General features: G+C 44.8%; 2 protein-coding genes and 1 pseudogene across 2 annotated transcripts; 2 read left to right on the forward strand and 1 right to left on the reverse strand.

The window, feature by feature from the left end:
• Nucleotides 1-7,111: 7,111 nt before the first annotated feature.
• LOC132383895 (histone H4) lies at nucleotides 7,112-7,423 on the forward strand. The gene has a single exon (XM_059955093.1). It carries the CDS (start codon nucleotides 7,112-7,114, stop codon nucleotides 7,421-7,423), a length of 312 nt encoding a protein of 103 aa, XP_059811076.1.
• Nucleotides 7,424-8,121: 698 nt separating this feature from the next.
• Nucleotides 8,122-16,192, forward strand: LOC132383645 (histone H3-like; annotated as a pseudogene).
• Nucleotides 8,983-9,689, reverse strand: LOC132383865 (histone H1-like). Its single transcript, XM_059955063.1, has one exon. It carries the CDS (start codon nucleotides 9,687-9,689, stop codon nucleotides 9,102-9,104), a length of 588 nt encoding a protein of 195 aa, XP_059811046.1. The 3' UTR covers nucleotides 8,983-9,101.
• Nucleotides 16,193-19,749: the final 3,557 nt, after the last annotated feature.

Genomic DNA, 19,749 nt, shown 5'->3' on the forward strand with positions numbered 1-19,749 from the left:
GTGCAGGCAACACCTCGACCCCACTCTGTTTCTCTCATTTATAATTTATCTCCACATAAATAGTAGTGAATTTTGATTCCTCCTACCACATGCCATCACACTTAACACATTAAACTCCATTTACCATGTACTCTAATCACCAGCTTCCCCACATCCTGTTGGAGAGAGAAAATGTCCAATCAGAAAGGTTTTGAAGGATATGGGTCAAATGCAGGGAAATGGGACAAGGAGGATGATAACCTTGTTCATAATGTAGTGGCGAGGGGTTACTTACCACAAGCTCAGATGGGAACTTTGATCAGTGTGGACCATTTGAGCTGAAGTGCTGGTTTCTGTGCTGTGTGAATCTGACTGTAAACACTCTTGGTTTAGTTCAAAGACATTAAACTTTTCTAAGTGACTTGTTATTTCTTCACAGATTATAGACTCCAATAGCTGAAGTGAAGTTAACTGGACTACAGTTACCTTTCTTCCACCCTTCTTCAACAATGGTTTTTAACTCCATTGCGACCTTTCCGTAACACAGTGAGTTTTGACAGACTTCAATGTCTCTACTTTCTCTCCAGACTTCCTGTGAAACCCTCCAGTGCAGGTTGTTGGGACCTGGTAATGTTTGCTTTTAGTCCCATTATTTTCTCCCTCCTGGTGGTGATTGGTACACATTATTGCACAATGTTGAAATGTCAACGTTAGATATCTGTGGGATGTTTGCTGTGTCCCCATTGGGAACACTAATGTAAGTTATTGAGTTAACTTATCTGCCTTTTCCTTATTAGTTTTAGCTTTTGTCTCATCACTGGTTCCTGGAAAAATCCAGATCCTCTTTTCTACCGCCAACCCTTGCCTCTTTATATGCTCTTTAATTTAATGTATCACTTGAACTCCATTGACCACAGAAGGTTCTTTGCTGTCTGTGATCCCTGTATCTAATTGGTATCAATGTCTGCTGAGTGTTATGAACTGTCTCCTTGAACATCGACACTGCTCATCACTGACCTGTCCCTACACCTATTTACCCTATCTGCCCCAGACAACTCCACTTTCACATCACTGTAATTGCCTTTATTAAGGTTAAGACATTGGTTCTGGACTCTGGTGTTCACCCTCAATCTGGCTCTGGAGTTCACCCACATTGTGATCACTTCTTCACAGATCCTTCACCACAAGATCTCTCTGTATTCCCACCTCATTACACAGATTACATCTGAAATGTCCTGTTCCTGGGTATGATCCTGCTGAAAGAAACTGTCTCTGACTACTCTACAAATTCCTCTTCCACTCTACCAGTTTGATCAATACACAGACTGAAGCAAACTGACAACAAAATGCTGGAGGAACTCAGCAAACGGACAACATTTTGGGCTGAGAACCTTCACTGGGATTAGAAAGAAAGGGACAAAGTTCAGAATAAGGTGGTGGGGGAAGGGGGGGGGGAGGACATGTGAGTGTGGGGGTGTGGTTTGTGGAGGGATAATGATGTGAGGAACTGGGTAACAGTTAGAAAAGGAATCCATTAGGACAGAACGTTAGACCTTGGGATGATACAAAGGAGGTGGAGAACCAGAGAAAGTTGATGGGCACGTCATGAAGATGTGTGAGGAGAAGTCAAGGGGTTAAGTGGCACCAGAATGGGGGAAAAGTCAGAAAAAAAGGAGCAGTTTGGAAGGTGGGGGAATAGAGGGTAGTGATTTCCAGAATTTGGAGAAATCAATGTTCATGCTGTCAAGATTGGAGGCTACACAGTCAGAATATGAGATGTTGCTCATCTAACCTGTAGTTGGCCTCATTGTAGTAGTAGTGGAGGCCATGGACAGACTTTGTAGTGATGGCCCTCTGCTGGGTCAGGGTCGACCATGGAATTGTACCCTCGCTGTGAAACTCAATTTGCAAGCCAGGGTAGTAGAATACGTAAAGCAAGCTGTTGCCCATGCAGGGGCTCCTGCTCTCCACGCAGCTGATGAATCCAGAGCAACAGCAGAGACCGATGGGGTCAGGCACCAATGGTGTCACAGTACTGCCAGTCTGCATTGAACATCGGACCGACAGGGAATCCAGCTCTAGATTGTTCCTCGGGGTTTACTCCCGAAGCCTTTCCCATGAATGGGTCTAGCCACAAGCCAGTAGAGGTTTCAGATCAGAATTTTCCTTCCACTAGACGAGCTACCAACCGTGGGTGAAAGCCCCATCTGCCCATAGCAGTTAGTTATATGATGCCAGTAAACCCATTTAGACCCTCCCCATCAGTCGAAAGAGTTTGTTGGGCTTCGTAGCTAAGCCATATGTAACAGCCAGGAGCTGGACTTGGTTGACAGAGGCAATTTGAAGCAACAATTAATAGGAAGTGACAGCTTGTCCCTATTACTACCCCAACACTGGTTAAGACAGCTGTAAGGCACCGATATGTCAATCTGTGAATGGGAAATGGAACTAGAATGGGTTGCCACTGGCAGATTGTGGTTGTTGCAGCACACAGAGCAAAGGTACTCAATGTAGTGGTGCCCGAATCTGCTTCCGATTAAATATCTCATGATAATCACATTTCCGTTCTCATCTCTCTTTGATATTTCTCCTTTTGTGCTTTATCCCATTGGGAGGAACACCTGAGGATCTTGAGACCACTCCTAACAGATCTCCATAAAGTGTTTTAAATTAATTACAGATATAAAACACAAAAAAATTGACTGTATAAATATTCACACCCAAATCATCATTGGTACAGTCAAGTAGTTTTAGGAATTACATTATCTGTTAAGTGCAGGTCTCTGTGTGAGTCAAGGTGTTTCAATTGATTGTAGTAAAAATACACAACTGTTGGTAGTCTGTATCCTGGGAGAAACTACACCATAAAAACAAATTAACACTCTGAGCAGTTCTGCAAAAAGGTAATTGAAAAACGCAATTCAGGAGATGGATACAAGAAAATTTTCAAGTCACTGGATATCCCTTGGAGTACAGTTCAGTCACTCATCCTGAAATGGAAAGAATATGGCAGAGCTGTAAATCTGCCAGAATCAGGCCATCCTCAAAAACTGAGTGACTATGCAAGAAAGGGACAAGTGAGGGAGGCCACCAAGAGTCCTCTGCTAATTCTAGAGAAATCACAATCTTCAGTGGCTGAGATGGGAGAGACTGTGTATACAACAACAGTTGCCCAGATGCATCACCTGTCAGAGCTTTTTGGGAGAAAGAGAAAGCCATTGTTGAAAAAAGCTCACCTGGAGCTTGCCAGAAGACTCTGAAGTCAACTGGAAGAAGGTTCTATCGACAGATGAAACAAAATTGACCTTTTTGGCCGTCAGATTAAACACTAAGCTTGGCGCAAGACGAACACCACACAGCATCAAAAACACTCCATCCCAGCCTGGTGGAGGCTGCATCATGCTGTGGGGTGTTTTCACTGCAGCAGGCCCTGAAAGGCTCAGAAAAGTAGAGGGTAAATTGAATGCAGCCAAATACAGTGAAATCTTGGAGGAAAACCTAATTCAGTCTGCAAGTGAACTGTGACTTAGGAGAAGATTCATTTTCTAGCAGAAGAATGACTGCAAGTAGAAAACCAAAACTACACAGGAATGACTTAAAACCAAAGTTAATGTCCTGGAGTGGCCAAGTCAGATTCCAGACCTTAATCCAATTGGGAATTTGTGGCTGGACTTGAAAAGATCTGTTCACTCATGAACCACAAGCAATCTGACAGAGCTTCAGCAGTTTAGTAAAGAAGAATGGGGAAAATGTTCAGTGTCCAGATGTGCAAAGTGGATAGAGACATATCCACACAGAGCCAACGGTAATTACTGACAAAGGTGCATCAACTAATTACTGACTTGAAGGAGGTGAATACCAATGCAATTAAATTATTTTTTTGTTTTATATTTGCAATTAATTAGATCACTTTGTAAAGATCTGTTTTTCACTTTGACTCCAGAGAGTCCATTCTGCTGATCAGCGTGGGAAAATAAACCCAAATTAAATCCACAGTGAATCAAAGTTGCAGAACAATAAACATGAAAACCTCCAAAGGAGGCTGAATAATTTTGATGGCACTGTATCCACCCCTTCACCAGCACGTTATGAACAAATCCATCCTGCTCCTTTCCATTTTGCCGATTCCGTGTAGAACATTAAACATGTAGGAATGTCAAATTCCCAGTTCAAGTCTCTGTCACCATGTCCCTACAATGGCTGGTAGATCAAACATATTCGTCAGTACACAATATGGAACAGATGGCAACCTGCCCTTCAGTCCACAATATCTGCACCAATCATAATAATGCTGAGACTTTATAAAGTACTGGTGATGTCTCACTGGAGAATTGTGAGCATTTGTGGGCCCTTTATCTTAGGAAGGATGAGTTGAAACTGGATGTGTTTCAAAGGAGACTCAAAATTGCCTCCAGGATGAAACAGCTGGGCGTATGAAGAGCGTTTGATTGTTCTGGGCCTGCACTCACTGGAATTTAGGTCAATGAGGGCTGACCTAATTAAAACCTATCGAATGGTGAAAGGCCTTGATAAAGTGGATGTGCAGAGGATGGGAGTGTCTAAGACCAGAGGATGCAGCCTCAGAATAGAGCATCATCCTTGTAGAATGTAGAGATGAGGAATTTCTTTAGCCAGAGAGTAGTGAATCTGTGGAATTTGTTGTCTCGGGCAGCTGTGGAGCCAAGACTTTATGTATATTTAAGGCAGAGGTTGGTAGATTCTTGATTGGTCAGATCATGAAAGATTACAGGGAGAAGGCAGGAGATTGGGGCTTTGAGTGAAAATGGATTAGCCATGATGAAATGACAGAGCAGATTTGATGGGCCTAATTCTGATCCTATATCTTAGAGTCTATATCACCACCTCTGAAACCTCCATCAATTTTGTCAAGCGTGATCTGCCCAAACAAAACCATGCTGATTGTCCCTAAGCAGGCCATGCCTGTCCAAATGTGCATAAATCGTGTACCTAAATATCCTCCCCAGTAGGTTCTCTGCCACTGAAATGAGGCTGCCTTGCCCATAGATTCCTGGATTTCTGTTATTTCCCTTCTTGTACAAAGCTGCAACATTTACAACACTCAAGTCCTGTGGGAACTCACATGTTGTGATCAAGGACACATTGGTCCTTGTTAAATTGCCAGCAATCTGCTCATTTGCTTCTTTCTCTATTGCAGGATATATGCCTTCAGGTCCTGTAGTCTTATCCATCTTATTGCTTTTCAGACGTCCCAGCACAACCTCCTCCTTAATCCCAACACGTCTCTGCACATTAGCATGCTCCAGTCTGTTTTCATTGACATTCAGTTCCTTTTCCTCAGTAAATATTGACACAACATACTCATTTAGTACCTCAGCCACTTGGTCTGACTTCAACCACATCAGTCTTCCTTTAATCTTGAGTTGACCTTTCCATTCTCTGGTTAACTCGGATCTGCTGGTCTTTAAACAGCTCCCGCATGTCAGATGTGGACTTGTCTGATAGTGGCTGCTCCCAATCAATGCCCCGTGGTTTCTGTCTTACTCCGTACTAACCTGCCCTCCTGCAATTCAGTACCTTCATACAAGATCTGATCTTATTCTTCCTCATCACTAAGAAAAAAATACGAACCCAGAATATTCACTGACTCTTAGCTGTCAGCTGGCCTGGCTCATTTCCCAAAACTAATTCCTCCTGTCTGTTCTCTCCTCTCGTTGGACTCTGTACATAATGTTTCAAACACTCTTAAGATTTGCTGAAGAATTCTTGTGCATCTAAGTATTAAGCAAGTTCCAATCAATTCTAGGGAAGATAAAGTCCCCGCACTGGTCATTGGGGGCCAGTATGATAATCCCATCAGTTGATCTGCAGATTGCCTCTGTAAATGAGCCTTCCAGTTTGTTGTGACATTCCCAGTGGGGTAACCCCTGCTCTTGTTAAACCCCACTCACATGTAAAACAATGAAACACAGGAGCTTTGAGCTGTCAGCCCTGTCTGTTTGACAACATAATCCTCCTAATGTTGAAATAAACTAATTTCAACCTATCAGTCCTAGCATGTTTGTTAGCCTGACATTGGCTCTCGTTCATTTCAGACTGTCTTTTCATTCATGCATTCTCCCTCTTGCTATTCCAGTTCAAACTCTGCCAAGTGACACCATCAAACCTTCTGGTGAGGATATTGGTTCCCCTCCAGTTCAGATGGAAATGGTCTTGTTTGTCCCGGTCTCCCACCTTCCTGGAAGGGAGCCCATTGATCCATGAATCTGAAAACCTCCCTCCTACATCAGTTCCTCAGCAACATATTAAACTGCACGGGCATATCATTTTCTCACCACACCAGCACAAGGTTTGACCCACAATTCCGTAATTACAATGCTGGAAGTCCTGATTTTTAACCTAGTTCCTGAAAATCACTTTGTTGGACCTTGCTCATTTAAACCCTTTGGTGTAGCACGGAGAAAGTTCACCGTAAAACATATTGGCTCCCCTCCTCCTTGGACCTGTCTCAACTTACCCTCGGGACCCCAATGATCCTGGTACGTGAATCCCCCACCCATCTCGCACCAGCTCCTCAGCCACCACCTTACCTGGGCTTTAGAATACATCAGAAGCACGGTATATATATCCTTGTGTCTGCCTATGTATCCTGTTCCTTTATGTGACCGGACTTTCATTTCCCTCGCGACCCAGAGGAATAGTCGTTCTAATGAATTAACCCTCTCATCACTGGAAGTGACTGCACCCTCGCCCACCAACTGCCGTGTGTGAGGGCGCTCGCCCTGGTCAAGGGGCCGGCGAGGGACAGACCAAGGTTCTCGGGTATTTGCGAAATGGAAAAGCACTTCCTATAATTTAAAGCAGGCGAATCAGCAAATTTCCAGAATTTGTACAGAATCTGTACGTGGTGTGTGAGGGAGTTTTTTTTTTCCGCTGAAGTGCTTTGTGTCGGATAATGGCGGCCGTAATAAAGTGAAGGCGGAGCTGGACGATGAGAGGCCGCTCTCGGCTCTGTCCGTCACTCTGACTCTGTCTCCTCCCCTCCCCGCCTCTGTCTCTCTGCGCGTTTCTCGGGCAGGTCGGGGCGCTGTGTATAAAAGGAGACATCAGCAGACTGTTTGTCACTGAGCAACGACCTGAGTGAAGCACCATCATGTCTGGTAGAGGGAAAGGAGGCAAAGGACTGGGCAAAGGCGGAGCGAAGCGGCACCGTAAAGTGCTCCGTGATAACATCCAGGGCATCACCAAACCGGCCATCCGGCGTCTGGCTCGCCGTGGCGGCGTCAAGCGGATCTCGGGTCTGATCTACGAGGAGACCCGCGGGGTGCTGAAGGTTTTCCTGGAGAATGTGATCCGGGATGCGGTTACCTACACTGAACACGCCAAGCGCAAGACGGTCACTGCCATGGATGTGGTGTACGCTCTGAAACGCCAGGGCCGCACTCTCTATGGCTTCGGCGGCTGAAAAACTCCCACTTCCTCCCGAGCACAAAACAAAGGCTCTTCTAAGAGCCACCCACCGCCTCACAAAGGGAGCCGTGTCCACAACCATTTAATTCTTTGTTATCGATCCAACTGTATTCATCTGTTGACATTTGAAATCGATTAATCTTCCGCTTGAAATTTAGCCGCGATTCTACCTTTACAGACGGTGATTACCGTAAATGCTGAATGCATTTATATTGATCTTAATCTTCCCGTCCGTCTGCGTCAGAAATCAGTTCCCTCGTTTAGAGGAACAATTCCGTAATTTTGCATTCGAATCTTAACTAAGGGATTTAGATGTTAAATGAAACTGAAAATGTATGATCCGTGATAGAATTAATTGTAATTAATAAAAATTTATCAAGCACCATTGCTGGGTGCGCTGAAATTGGCGGGCGATTCGAAATTTATCGGGCGCCAATTACAGTAAATTCTGATTGGATGAAGTCCGACCGCCAGTTAACAGTTTCCCATTTTGTCCTAAATTGTTATTCGCCGCCAGCCTGCTTGAAATTAATAAACCAATCGCAGCAAGCGGATCCTTTAATAGACAGTCGGTGTTCAGCCAGTCATAAGCGGTGGGACGGCCCTCCCCCAGCGGTATAAAAGCCTGTGCTGGAGCCCGTTTCGTCTATCTTGTTCCTGTATTTCAGCCTGTGTTCTCCCTCCCGAAGCAGAATGGCCCGCACCAAGCAGACTGCAAAGCACAAGCAAATCGACTGGCGGAAAAGCTCCTCGCAAACAGTTGGCGACCAAAGCGGCGCGGAAGAGCGCTCCTGCCACCGGCGGAGTGAAGAAGCCTCATCGCTACCGGCCCGGCACCGTGGCTCTGAGGGAGATCCGGCGCTACCAGAAATCCACCGAGCTGCTCATCCGGAAGCTTCCCTTCCAGCGCCTGGTCCGGGAGATCGCTCAGGACTTCAAAACCGATCTGCGTTTCCAGAGCTCGGCCGTCATGGCGCTGCAGGAGGCAAGTGAGGCTTACCTGGTAGGACGCTTTGAGGACACTAACCTGTGCGCCATCCACGCCAAGCGAGTCACCATTATGCCCAAGGACTTCCAGTTGGCGCGCCTAAGCCCAGCCTACACTCCGAACACCAGAAAAGGCTCTTTTCAGAGCCACTACCACGGCAAAGGAAAGGGCTGCCAAATACTGTACATGATTGATGTTTTGTGTAAATAAACTAGTTTTGTAGCTGGGACCTGAATGAAGGTCAGTCGGCAATGCTACCGGGTAGTTTATCATATATCCTCTCGCTGCAGTCCATCCCCAGTGACGGATCCCTCTCTCAACACGCCCCCTCCCCTCTCGCATAGGTGTCAGGAGTTCCCAATCAACTCAGCTGAATCTCCGCAGGTGTCTATGTCTCAGTCACTCTCTCCCAGATCGGAGAAGGAATTGGGCCTGAAACAGCCCACATCCCATATCTCTCAATCTCAGCTCGGGCATCCGTGTCTCATTTCAGACACTGAGACGGCACGGCCGCACCATATGTCAGGTACCGTCAATCTCCGGTTCTATGTGAGAAGTTCCCCCGGAAAGCTCAGTCAGACCCGGGACGGGAATCACAACACTTTGAATCAGATCTTTTCTGAGATGTGGGTGGCTCTGAGAAGAGCCGTTGGGTTCAGATAGTTACATATGGTGGATTCTCAATTCACTTTTTGACTGCTGTCTTCTTGGGTTTCGCGGATTTCGACTTCGGCTTCTTGGCCGCCTTCGTCTTCGGGGCTGCGGCTTTCTTGGGGCTCTTGGGCTTCGGCGCCGCTTTCTTAGCCGCGGGTTTCTTAGCTGCCGCTTTCTTAGCCGCTGGTTTCTTAGCTCCCACTTTTTTAGCCGCTGGTTTCTTGGCGCCAAGCTTCTTGCTGGGAGATTTCTTTGCCGATGGTTTCTTCGCTTTCTTCACCACCTTCACGGCACTTTTCCCTTTACCGGATTTAAAGGATCCCGAAAGACCAGAACCCTTCGTCTGAACCAAAGAGCCGCTTTCCACTTTCCTCTTGATGCTCATCTTGATCTGGGGGCGACGTTTCGCCACATCGACACCGCTGTCGGCCAGAGCCTTCATGATGGCCGCACCGGACATACCCTTCCTATCGTGACAACCCGCCACGATCTTATCGATCTGTTCGCCCAGCGAGGGACCGGTTGGTTTACTCCGGACAGCCGCCATCTTCTTGGGAGTCTTCTTTGCGGCGGCGGGTGCGGCTGGAGGAGCCGTTTCGGCGGGTGCTGTCTCGGTCATGTCGGCGACTCTGATAAATCCTTCTCACAATCAGAACTGAATGAGAAATGAAGCGAAAGGCGGCGGCACAGAGCAATTTAAAGGCAGCGTGCGGACGGGGCGGAGACATCCTGCTTTCAGCTCCAGGCAGCTTCATTTTTCTGTGCTTCTCTCTCCTCAAAAACTCGCTGATTCCAATTCAAATCGGACGCTGAGGAGACTCGGACTAGTCCCTGTCTGTCACTGAGGCCAGAATGTTCGCTGGAAAGAAAGTTTAATCGGGATTAAAGGTAGCGCTTTCTATTACTGCATTGCCCGCGTTCTCTCTCCCGATCGTAGACCTGTTCTCTGTTTTTTGGCTGAATTATTTAAACTAATTAAAACTTTGCGGTTAATTCCCTCTTCGGGACTGAGCCGGGGAGTGGGTGCTTCCGTAACAAAAAACATCTTTTCTCTTTCTACGGGAGGCGCTGAGAAATCCTACGATGTATTCGGACTCACAAACACAGGGACACTGTTCTAAGCCGCCCGCTCCTTTAACTCACTCTCTCTGACACAGTACACACTCAATGCTGGCGGAAATCAGCAAATCAGGCAGCATCAATGGTGGGAATAAACAGCCGACATTTCGGGCTGAGACCCTTCATCAAGACTCTGGTGGGAGATGCTGCCTGACTTGCTGGGTTCCCCCAGCATTTTGTCCCGTTGTTCGCGACTCCCAGAATCTCTAGGCGTTATTCCGATACAATGTTCACATCTGCACCTTCATCGCATTGTACTGCTGTCAAAATAAAAAGACTTTTTCCTTGTCATGTAACACGGTGATAAATGATTCTGATACCAAAGAATAAAGAACAACGGACATTGTCCGACCAACATCTCTGTGTAACTGAGAATCTCAGATCCCGGAAACATCCTTGGAAGTCTTCTCTACACTCTCCCCAGTTTAACCCCGTTTCCTAAAACGGTGACAAGAGCTGTACACAAAACGATAAGTGTGACCTCCAGTCACTTACACAACTGTAACATAATGTCCCAACTCATATACTCAATCCCCTGACTAATGAAGACCAGCATGTTAAACCCAGTTCTTCACCACCCTGTCTACCAGTGACACCACTTTCAATGAACTGTGTGTGAGAGATTTACCCCTAAATCTCTCCGGCCCAATACACTCCCTAATGACCGACCGTTCACAGTGTAAGTTCTACACTGGATTGACTTTGCAATGTGCACTGCATCACATTTATCTGTATTGAAATGCATTTGCCACGCTGTGGCCCTCTTCACTAAATGATCAAGATTGCCAGGTTAAATAAGAAATACTGAATAAACTAAACAGTGTAAAAGAGGATCAGGGAGGGATGTGATTCTGAAGGTGAGAATGGGAAACCTGAATCCTGATCCAGTCTTGCCTCTCTTTTACTCTTTAAATGTCTGAAAAAAAGCTTGTATTCTCCTTTATACTATTGGCCAGTTACTTTAATAATTCATCTGTTCTCTCCATATTACTATTTTAGTTACCTTCTGTTCTTTTTAAGTTCCCTAATCCTTTAGCTTCCCACTAACTTTTGTGATATTCTCTGCTCTCTCATGTTATTTTATGCTGCTTTTGTCTTCTATTGTTGGTGATGGTTGCCTCATTTTCCCTTTCAAATATTGTTTCTGCTGAGGGATGAACTGATCCTGCATCTGCCAAATTACTCCTGGAAACTGAAGCTTTTCATATAAAGGTAATCTGGTTAATGCTGGGGATGTCAATATGCCCGACTGCTGTAAGCCTGTTCCCATTACACCTCTGTGTGATTTACCAACATGTCTGCTCCACAATATCTCAGCCTATTGGGAGGCGAGCAGTGTAATCCCATCAAATTCACCATTCATCATTTTATTTGAATCCTTTACTTAGAAAATCTCATCAAATCCGTCACATTACTGCAGTGTTGGTCTCCTTTATCAAACACGCAGCATCCCCCCACCAGTCAGGTAGCCTTTAAATGTTTCCCCTACACCTTAAACAATTGTCCTGTAAATTTATACTTCCCTACCCTGACACAAACAGTTATCGCGTACTGATTTTGTAAAGCTTTGGATGGTCACTGGTCAGCTCCTTAATCTCTCAGTTGAGAAAGAGAGTCCCAGTCTGTCCAAACTTCTGCAAATAATTCAAATCCTCCAGTGTCAGTAACACCCTCCTCAAACCTCTCTCCACACTTTCCAGCTTCATGACATCCTTCCTGTAGCTGGGTGACTAGAACTGTGCACATTACAGTGCAATCTCACTTCGACGATTACAGTTGTCATATGACATCCCAAATCCTGTAACTCAGTTCCCTGACCAATGAAGACAAATAGGCCAAACATCATCTTCACCATCCTGACTACCTGTGTTGTCACTTTCAGTGAATGATGTTTCTGTATTCCATGGACACTCTGCCTGCAATACTCTCCAAGGAACAGAATTTACTGTGCAGGTCCTTCCCTTGGACTTCTCAAAATGCAAGAGTTCATACTTGTCCACATCAACATCCATCTGCCATTCTTTGGCCAACTTCCCCAGTTCGTCCCCATCCCATTCGGGATCCCACTCTACCAACAGCATCGCTGTCATCTGCAAACTCACTAATCACGTTCACAACAATGTCAGAGAAAGTGTTCACATCGATGACAAATGACAGTACCAGAACCGGTCCCTGTGAACGTCACTGGTCAGAGGCCTCCAACCTTAATGATAAGCTGACACAACCACCCTCTGTCACCTTCTATCAACCCAATTTTGTGACGCTGATATTAGGCAGTATCTTGTCTGGCATCCTTTCTGCTCCAAATGAGTAATACAGAAGAAGTAAGGAATAAAGAAAAACTTATCTTTCTTGCCTACACCTCTCAGATGTGCCAAAGCCTCATCTCCCCACTCCAATTTTGGCCCACTCATACAATGACTGCTCTCTTTAAATCTAACTTCTTTTTATTGGATCTTGATAAGTGCCTAAATATGCACAAGCAAACGATTCCCTTGGAACTATGACATGCAAAATATGCCAACTGCCCATGTTCACTTCATTTAAACTCCCTCTCTGTCTACATAATCATATGACTGTTTGTGACTGTGGTGCACAAAATTGTGAACTGCAGGAAACCAAAGAACATGCCTGCACTGTTCGACAAGACCAGACATGATAAAACAAACAAAACACTGTATAACAAACACTAGAATCCCCTAACTGAGAGGAGTGGAGACGCTGGATGACCATAAAGATTTAAAGAGAAGCAAGATAAATTTTTATAAAATCAGGGAAGTGGGATCAACATACAAGAAGAGGCTGATGACAGATCAGCCTTTATATGGAATTGTGGGTGAGGGACTAAGAGAGAACACACTGGAGGGTTTATCCAGTGTGAATAGAGCTCAGGATAAGAGAGGTGCATTCACCAATGGAGTTGTGCTACTGGCCTCCCAAATGCCAGCAGAAGGTAAAGAAACTGAAATGTAGCAGGACATGAAAGATGTAAAAGCAACAGGGTCGTTGCAGTGGGTGACTAATTTCCCCAGTGCTGACTGGGACTCCCTTAGACTCAGGGGCTTAGATATCATTGCGTATGTTAGAAGAATACTGGGATGTTTCTTAACATAGAAGTGGGTAGTCTAACCAGGGAAGTGGGTTTTAGAAGACATTGTATTGGAAAATGAGCCTGTCAACAGATAGAAATTTCATTCTGAGAGCAGTAAGTAAGCACAGGACTCGTCATAGAGGTAATGTGGTTAATCGGTATATAACTAAGGGAAACTGTGTTGGACAGGAACTGAGGTGAGGGGAATGGGTGCAGCTGTGATTTGTCCATCCACATTTGACATGTGACTAGTGGTTAAAGGTCAGAATTCAGACTGTTTCTATATGGAAGAAAGACAAGGTTGGTAAAGTCTGGCACAGGGGTAGGAGATGTTATGAATTCAATCTGATAGAAAATGAAAGATAAGGAATGTTTCAGATGTATAAATTGGAGAATATGAATATGAATATGCAATATGAAGCAAGCAAGAGAGAAGTTAAACAGAGAATCAGACTTGTCAAATGGGGACAGGAAATAACTTTGGGGAGAAGGGGCACTATGGAGAGGGTAGGACAACACAAGGACAAAGGAGAGAGTTTACTTCTGAAGTGGGTGAGGGACTAAACCAGTACTTCATATCAGTATTCATCAATGTGGTCCTGGAGGATAGTGTGATCAGAGAAGGGAATGCTGAAATTCCAAGGCATGTTGTTCCTCCGGCAACAGAGTCAACCCAGGAAATTATGAACTGGTGATACCTGGATCAATGCCAGGGGAATTGTTCGAGAATATTATTAGACATAGCATCTCTCATAAAAGTTAGGACTAGAATAGGAGAAGATCAGGATTTGGAAGGAAAATTGAGCAAAATCCCCTGAGATTCTCTCGGTGCATTCAGAGGAAAAGGGAATTTGGACAGAATTGTTCAGCTTGGAGATGAGGATGGCCATCTGTGTGTGGAACTGAAGGAAATGGGAGAGGCTTTCCATGAATATTTCTGACAGTTATTTCACCATTGAGAAAATTATGGAAAGTGATGGAGTTACGGAAATGGCATGAATCAGATGTGATATCTTCGACCACATTCAAGTTAGCAGGGATCTATATTGGAGGCCATAAGATGCTTTAAGGTTGTTAAACCTACCGGGCCTTTCAGGTACATTCTTGTATTTTGTGAGAAGTTAGAGAATACACTGTAGAGGCCACGGGAGAGATTGTTGCTTCACCACAGGCATCAGTTGAGGTTAGACATGATTGGAGAGTGACTAACGTGGAATTTGCAGTTTTGAGGCCAAGTCTGTGGATGAATCAAAAATAGATAGTGAGCCAGGCAGTGTTATGGATGCAGGGAGTCTGCAGTAGCACTTGGACAGATTTAGAGAATGGACAGAGAAGTTCCAGACAATATACAGTGTAAGGAAGTGTGTGGTCATGAACACTGGGAGGAGGAATAAAGGCATAGACTCCATCTAATCAGGGAAAGAACAGAAATCAGATATGTAAAGGGACTTTGCGGCTCCTAATGCAGGATTCCCTAAAGGTTAATGTGCACATTTAGATGCTAGTAAGGAAGGCAAATGCAATATCTGCATTAATTCCAAGAGAACTAGAATATAAAAGCAAGCATCTAATGCTGAAGCTTTAGCCAGAACTTATTTGGAGTATCATGAGCAGGTTTGGGTCACTTTTCTAAGAAAGGCCGTGCTGACATTGCAGAGTTTGCAGGGGAAATTCACGAGAATGATCCCAAGTCTGAAACAGTTAGGATATAAAGATCATTTGATGATCTGGGCCTGTAGTCACTGGAGTCTAGAAGAATGAGGGAGCATCATATAGAAACATATTGAATGTTGAAAGGCATAGGTAGCGTTGATATGAGATGATGTTTCCAATAATAGAAGAGTCTAGAACCAGACTACACCCTCAATACAAAGATGCCCTTCTAGAATAGAGATGAGTAATTTCTGTATTCAGAAGGTGATCTTTCGATACATTTCATTGGCACAGGCGGCCATGAAGGCAGTCAGTAGGTCTATTTAAAACAGAGGTTAGGATGATTTAATTATTATTAAGGGCATCAAAGTTTAATGGGAAAAGGGCAGAGAATGGTGTTGCGATGGATAATAAATCAGGCATGATGGAATGATGGAACAGACTGGATGAGCCAAAAGACCCAATCCTGCTCCAATAACTTAAGGTCTTTTGTTTTAATGCAGTGCCAGGAAACTACTGGCCCATCAGTCTGATATCAGTGTTGGGTAATTTATTGGAGGAGGTTTTGAGAAACAGGATCTACCAACATTTGGTCTGATTCAAGACAGACAGCACAGTTGTGTGCAAGGGAAATCATGTCGGACAATTATCTTGCAGCTCTTTGAGGAGTTTCACAAGTGCGTAGATGAGGTTAGTTGTGGATGTTGTCTAAATGGATGGGAGACAGGCCTTTGACTCTGGTCTGGGAGGTTAGATCTGAGAGATGGAATCCACGGGAGATAGTTGATTGGTTTCATAATTGCCTCAGTGACAGGAAGCAGAGGCTGACGGTTGAGGGCTGTGCCTCAAACTGGAGGTCTCTGTCTAGTTGTGCGCCTCTAGGTGCTGGGATCTTTTTGTTAGTAATTTATAGAAACAATGTCCATGTGAATGCATAGTTCACTGAAAGTGACATCTCAGTTAGATATGGTGTTTGACCTGCTGGCCTTCTTCAGTCATTGCAGAGATGAGAAGGTTTTTCTTTGATTTGAGAAAATATGCTGTAAATATAAATGTCTTTGGTGAGGACTGACGGGGGATATTGTGTATAGTGTTGGTAGGAAACTGTTCTTAAACTAGAGAGAGTGCAGGGAGAAAGAAAAATAGCAGATATTTGCTTTGTCCTGGGGAGTCTGAGTTACAAGGAGAGGTTGTATAGACTAGTATTTTATTCCCTGGAGCAGAGCAGATTCAGAGATGATCCTAGTAGAGGTCTGTAGATCATGAGGAGCATAGATAGGGTAAAAGCACGTAGTCTTTTTCACAGGAAATGGCTGATAAAAACAAGGCAAGTATTTCAGATCAGACATAATGGGCAGAGGGTGGTGGGTATTTTGAATAAACTGCCAGTGATTGTGGCGGACACATTAGAAACATTTTAAAATCTTGCGATCAGAGCCGGTTGCCACATCACAGGAAGGACAGTTTCAGTTATAAGGCGAGGTTGAACAAGCACAGACCCCCGGGCCCAAGGCGCTCCCCCTCCCCCCTCCGCGGGGCCTTGCCACATTCCCGCGCCCGCTGCCTTGGAAACAGGTGCGTTACTGTGACATCACAGCAACGAGGCAGGAGGCTGCGTTCCGAAGGGGGGGGGGGTGCGTGCTGTCAATCAGAGAAGCCGCCGGTCACCCGCAAATATTGCAAATAAATCACTGAGCCCTTCATGAAAAAGCCCCGTCGGGGGGAAGCCTTTTCTGCACTTCCAACCCAGGATCCTTCTACGTGGAGACTTGGGCCTGTTGCTAAGGCAACGACGTTCCGAAGGCCCTCTGACTCTGCGACATCAGGGCAGCGAAAGGGATGCTCGTCACATGATATGTTGGCCGCAGCCCGGGAGGAGGAGCAATGTACTTGTCAATCATAGGAGCAACAGCGGACAGTGACTGCACGGCGAGACATTTCAGTGTTAAATCTATAACTGGGAAAGGGGAAAAGAACTTACTGTAAAGGAAAACAATAAAGATGTACGAAAAAAGAAAGAGAGCGAGATATAAAGCTACAAACAAGAGAGAGTCCGCAGATGCTGGAAATCCAAACTACACACAGAAAATGCTGGAGGAACTCAGCAGGCCAGGCAGACAGACATACTTCATTGATCCCGAGGCAAATTGGGTTTCCTTACAGTCGCAACAACCAAGAATAGTGTAGAAATATAGCAATATAAAACCATAAATAATTAAATAATAATAAGTAAATTATTCCAAGTGGAAATAAGTCGAGGACCAGCCAATTGGCTCAGGCTGTCTGACACTCCGAGGCAGGAGTTGTAAAGTTTGATGGCCACAGGCAGGAATGACTTCCTATGATGCTCAGTGTTGCATCTTGGTGGAATGAGTCTCTGGCTGAACGTACTCCTGTGCCTAACCAGTGCATTATGAAGTGGATGGGAGACTTTGTTCAAGATGGCATGCAACTTGGACAGCATCCTCTTTTCAGACACCACCGTCAGAAAGTCCAGTTGCACCCCCACAACATCACTCGCCATACAAATGAGTTTGTTAACTTTGTTGGTGTCTGCTACCCTCAGCCTGCTGCCCCAGCACACAACAGCAAACATGATTGCACGGGCCACCACAGACTTGTAGAACATCCTCAGCATCATCTGGTAGATGTTAAAGGACCTCGGTCTCCTCAGGAAGTAGAGACAGCTCTGACCCTTCTTGTAGACAACCTCAGTGTTCTTTGACCAGTCCAGTTTATTGTCAATTCATATCCCCAAGTATTTGTAATCCTAAACCATGTCCACACTGACCCCTTGGATGGAAACAGGGGTCACGATGTATGGGTCAGCATGTATGGGAAAGAAAAGCAGGACTGCTGAAGGGTCTTGGCTCGAAAAGTCGACTGTACTCTTTTCCCCATAGATGCTACCTGACCTGCTGATTCCTCCAGCAATTTGTGAAATATAAAGCTAGAGAGATTTGACAACTAACACTGAGATATTTAATATGAACAGACTTATTGCTGTGAAGTGAAACTACATCTGTAAACCACAGTGAGTTTTGGGGATGGTGCGGGTGTTAATGGCAGAAAATAAAGAGATAATAGATTAACAAAGAGGTTTTAGGCACCAGGTTGATAACATGTGGGTTCCCACACTGCTGGAGTCCTGTCTGCAGGTCTGGTCGACACACTGCAGAAAGAACATGATGACTGTAATGAGTGAACTGGGTCTCTGGTCCCCATCCCATGTCAATTGCAGGAAACAGGAACACTGTAGAGCAGGTTTACCAAGATTTTGTCCGGGATGGAGCCTTTTTGTTGTAAAACCATTAAATATAGGAGCAGAGTTAGGCCCTTTGGCCCATTGTGTCTGCTCTTTTACTTCATCATGGCTGAACCATTTCCCTCTCAGCCCCAATATCCTGACCTCCCCTTAACCCACCATGCCCTGACAAATCAAGAATGTATCAACCTCTACCTTAATTATAACCAATGATGGCCTCTGGCAATAAATTCCATGGTTGAGCCACAGTCTGGCTAAACAAATTCCTCCTCATCTCCATTTAGACTCAGAGGCTGTGCCCTCTGTTCCTAGATTCCCCCTCTATCCTCTCCCTATCCACTCTACCGAGTCCTTTCAACGTTCGGTAGGTTTCAATGAAATCCCCTCTCATTCTTATGAATTCCAGTCAGTCTGGCCCTGCACAATCAAATGGTCGTCATATGATAAACCTTCAATCTTGGAATCATTCTCGTGAATCTCCTCTGAACCCTCTCCAATGTCAGTACACCTTTCTTCGATAAGTGGCCCAGAATTGCTCACAGTACAAATGAACCTTCAGGATCCTCCTCCACTCAAAAGTTCCTTTACATGTCAGATTTTGATGTTTCTCTCCTTTCAGAGCAATTGTCTATTCTTTCAATTTTTCTACCAGTGTCCTTGACCATAAACTTCTCGACATGTTATTCAACCTGCCATATGTTTGCCCATTCTCACAATCTGTCTAAGCCTCTCTGTAGCCTTTCTGCTTCCTGCTACCTATTTTAATATACAAATGGTCAGAAAGCCATCATTTCTGTCATCCAAATCATTGATATATACTGTAACATTAAAAGAAGCGATACCAAAAAATGCCATTAGTCATTGTAGTCAACCAGAAAAGTCTTTCTTTATGCCACTCTTTGCTTCCTGCCAATCAGCCAAGTCTTAATCCATGCTCATATCTTTCCTGTGTCATAGTTTCTTAACTTAAGCTGTCTCATGTGTGGCACCTTGTCAAAGGCCTTCTAAAAATCCAATTGCATAACACACACTCATCCATTGATTCTCTTTGTCTATCCTGCTTATTTCTTCAAGGAATTTCAACACACTCAAGAAGTAGGATATCCCCTAAAGGAAACCATGCTGACTTTGTCCTATTTTATCATGTGTTGCCAAGTAGCCCGAAAATACATCCTTAACAATTGAGTCCATCATCTTCTCAACCACTGACGTCACACTAACTGGCCTCCTTTCTTCTGCCCTCCTCCCTTCTTCAAGAGTAGAATGATGTTTGCAATTTTCCTGTTCTCCGAAACCACGCCAGAATCCAGGGATTATGGAAAGATTATTACTAATCTCATCAGTCACCTCTTTCATAGCATTGGTGTAGAAAATCTGGTCCAGCTGATTTATCTACCTTCAGATATTTCAGTAAAGGCTAATTCACTCATTTCTGCCCCCTGATTCTCCTGAATTTCCAGCAGACTGCTATTGTCTTCTCCAGTGAAGATTGAAGCACAATACTTATTCAGCTTCTTTGCCACTGCCCTGTACCCCATTACTACCTCTTCA

Source organism: Hypanus sabinus, chromosome 31 (genome assembly GCF_030144855.1).
Source record: "Hypanus sabinus isolate sHypSab1 chromosome 31, sHypSab1.hap1, whole genome shotgun sequence".
Taxonomy (NCBI): Eukaryota; Metazoa; Chordata; class Chondrichthyes; order Myliobatiformes; family Dasyatidae; genus Hypanus; species Hypanus sabinus.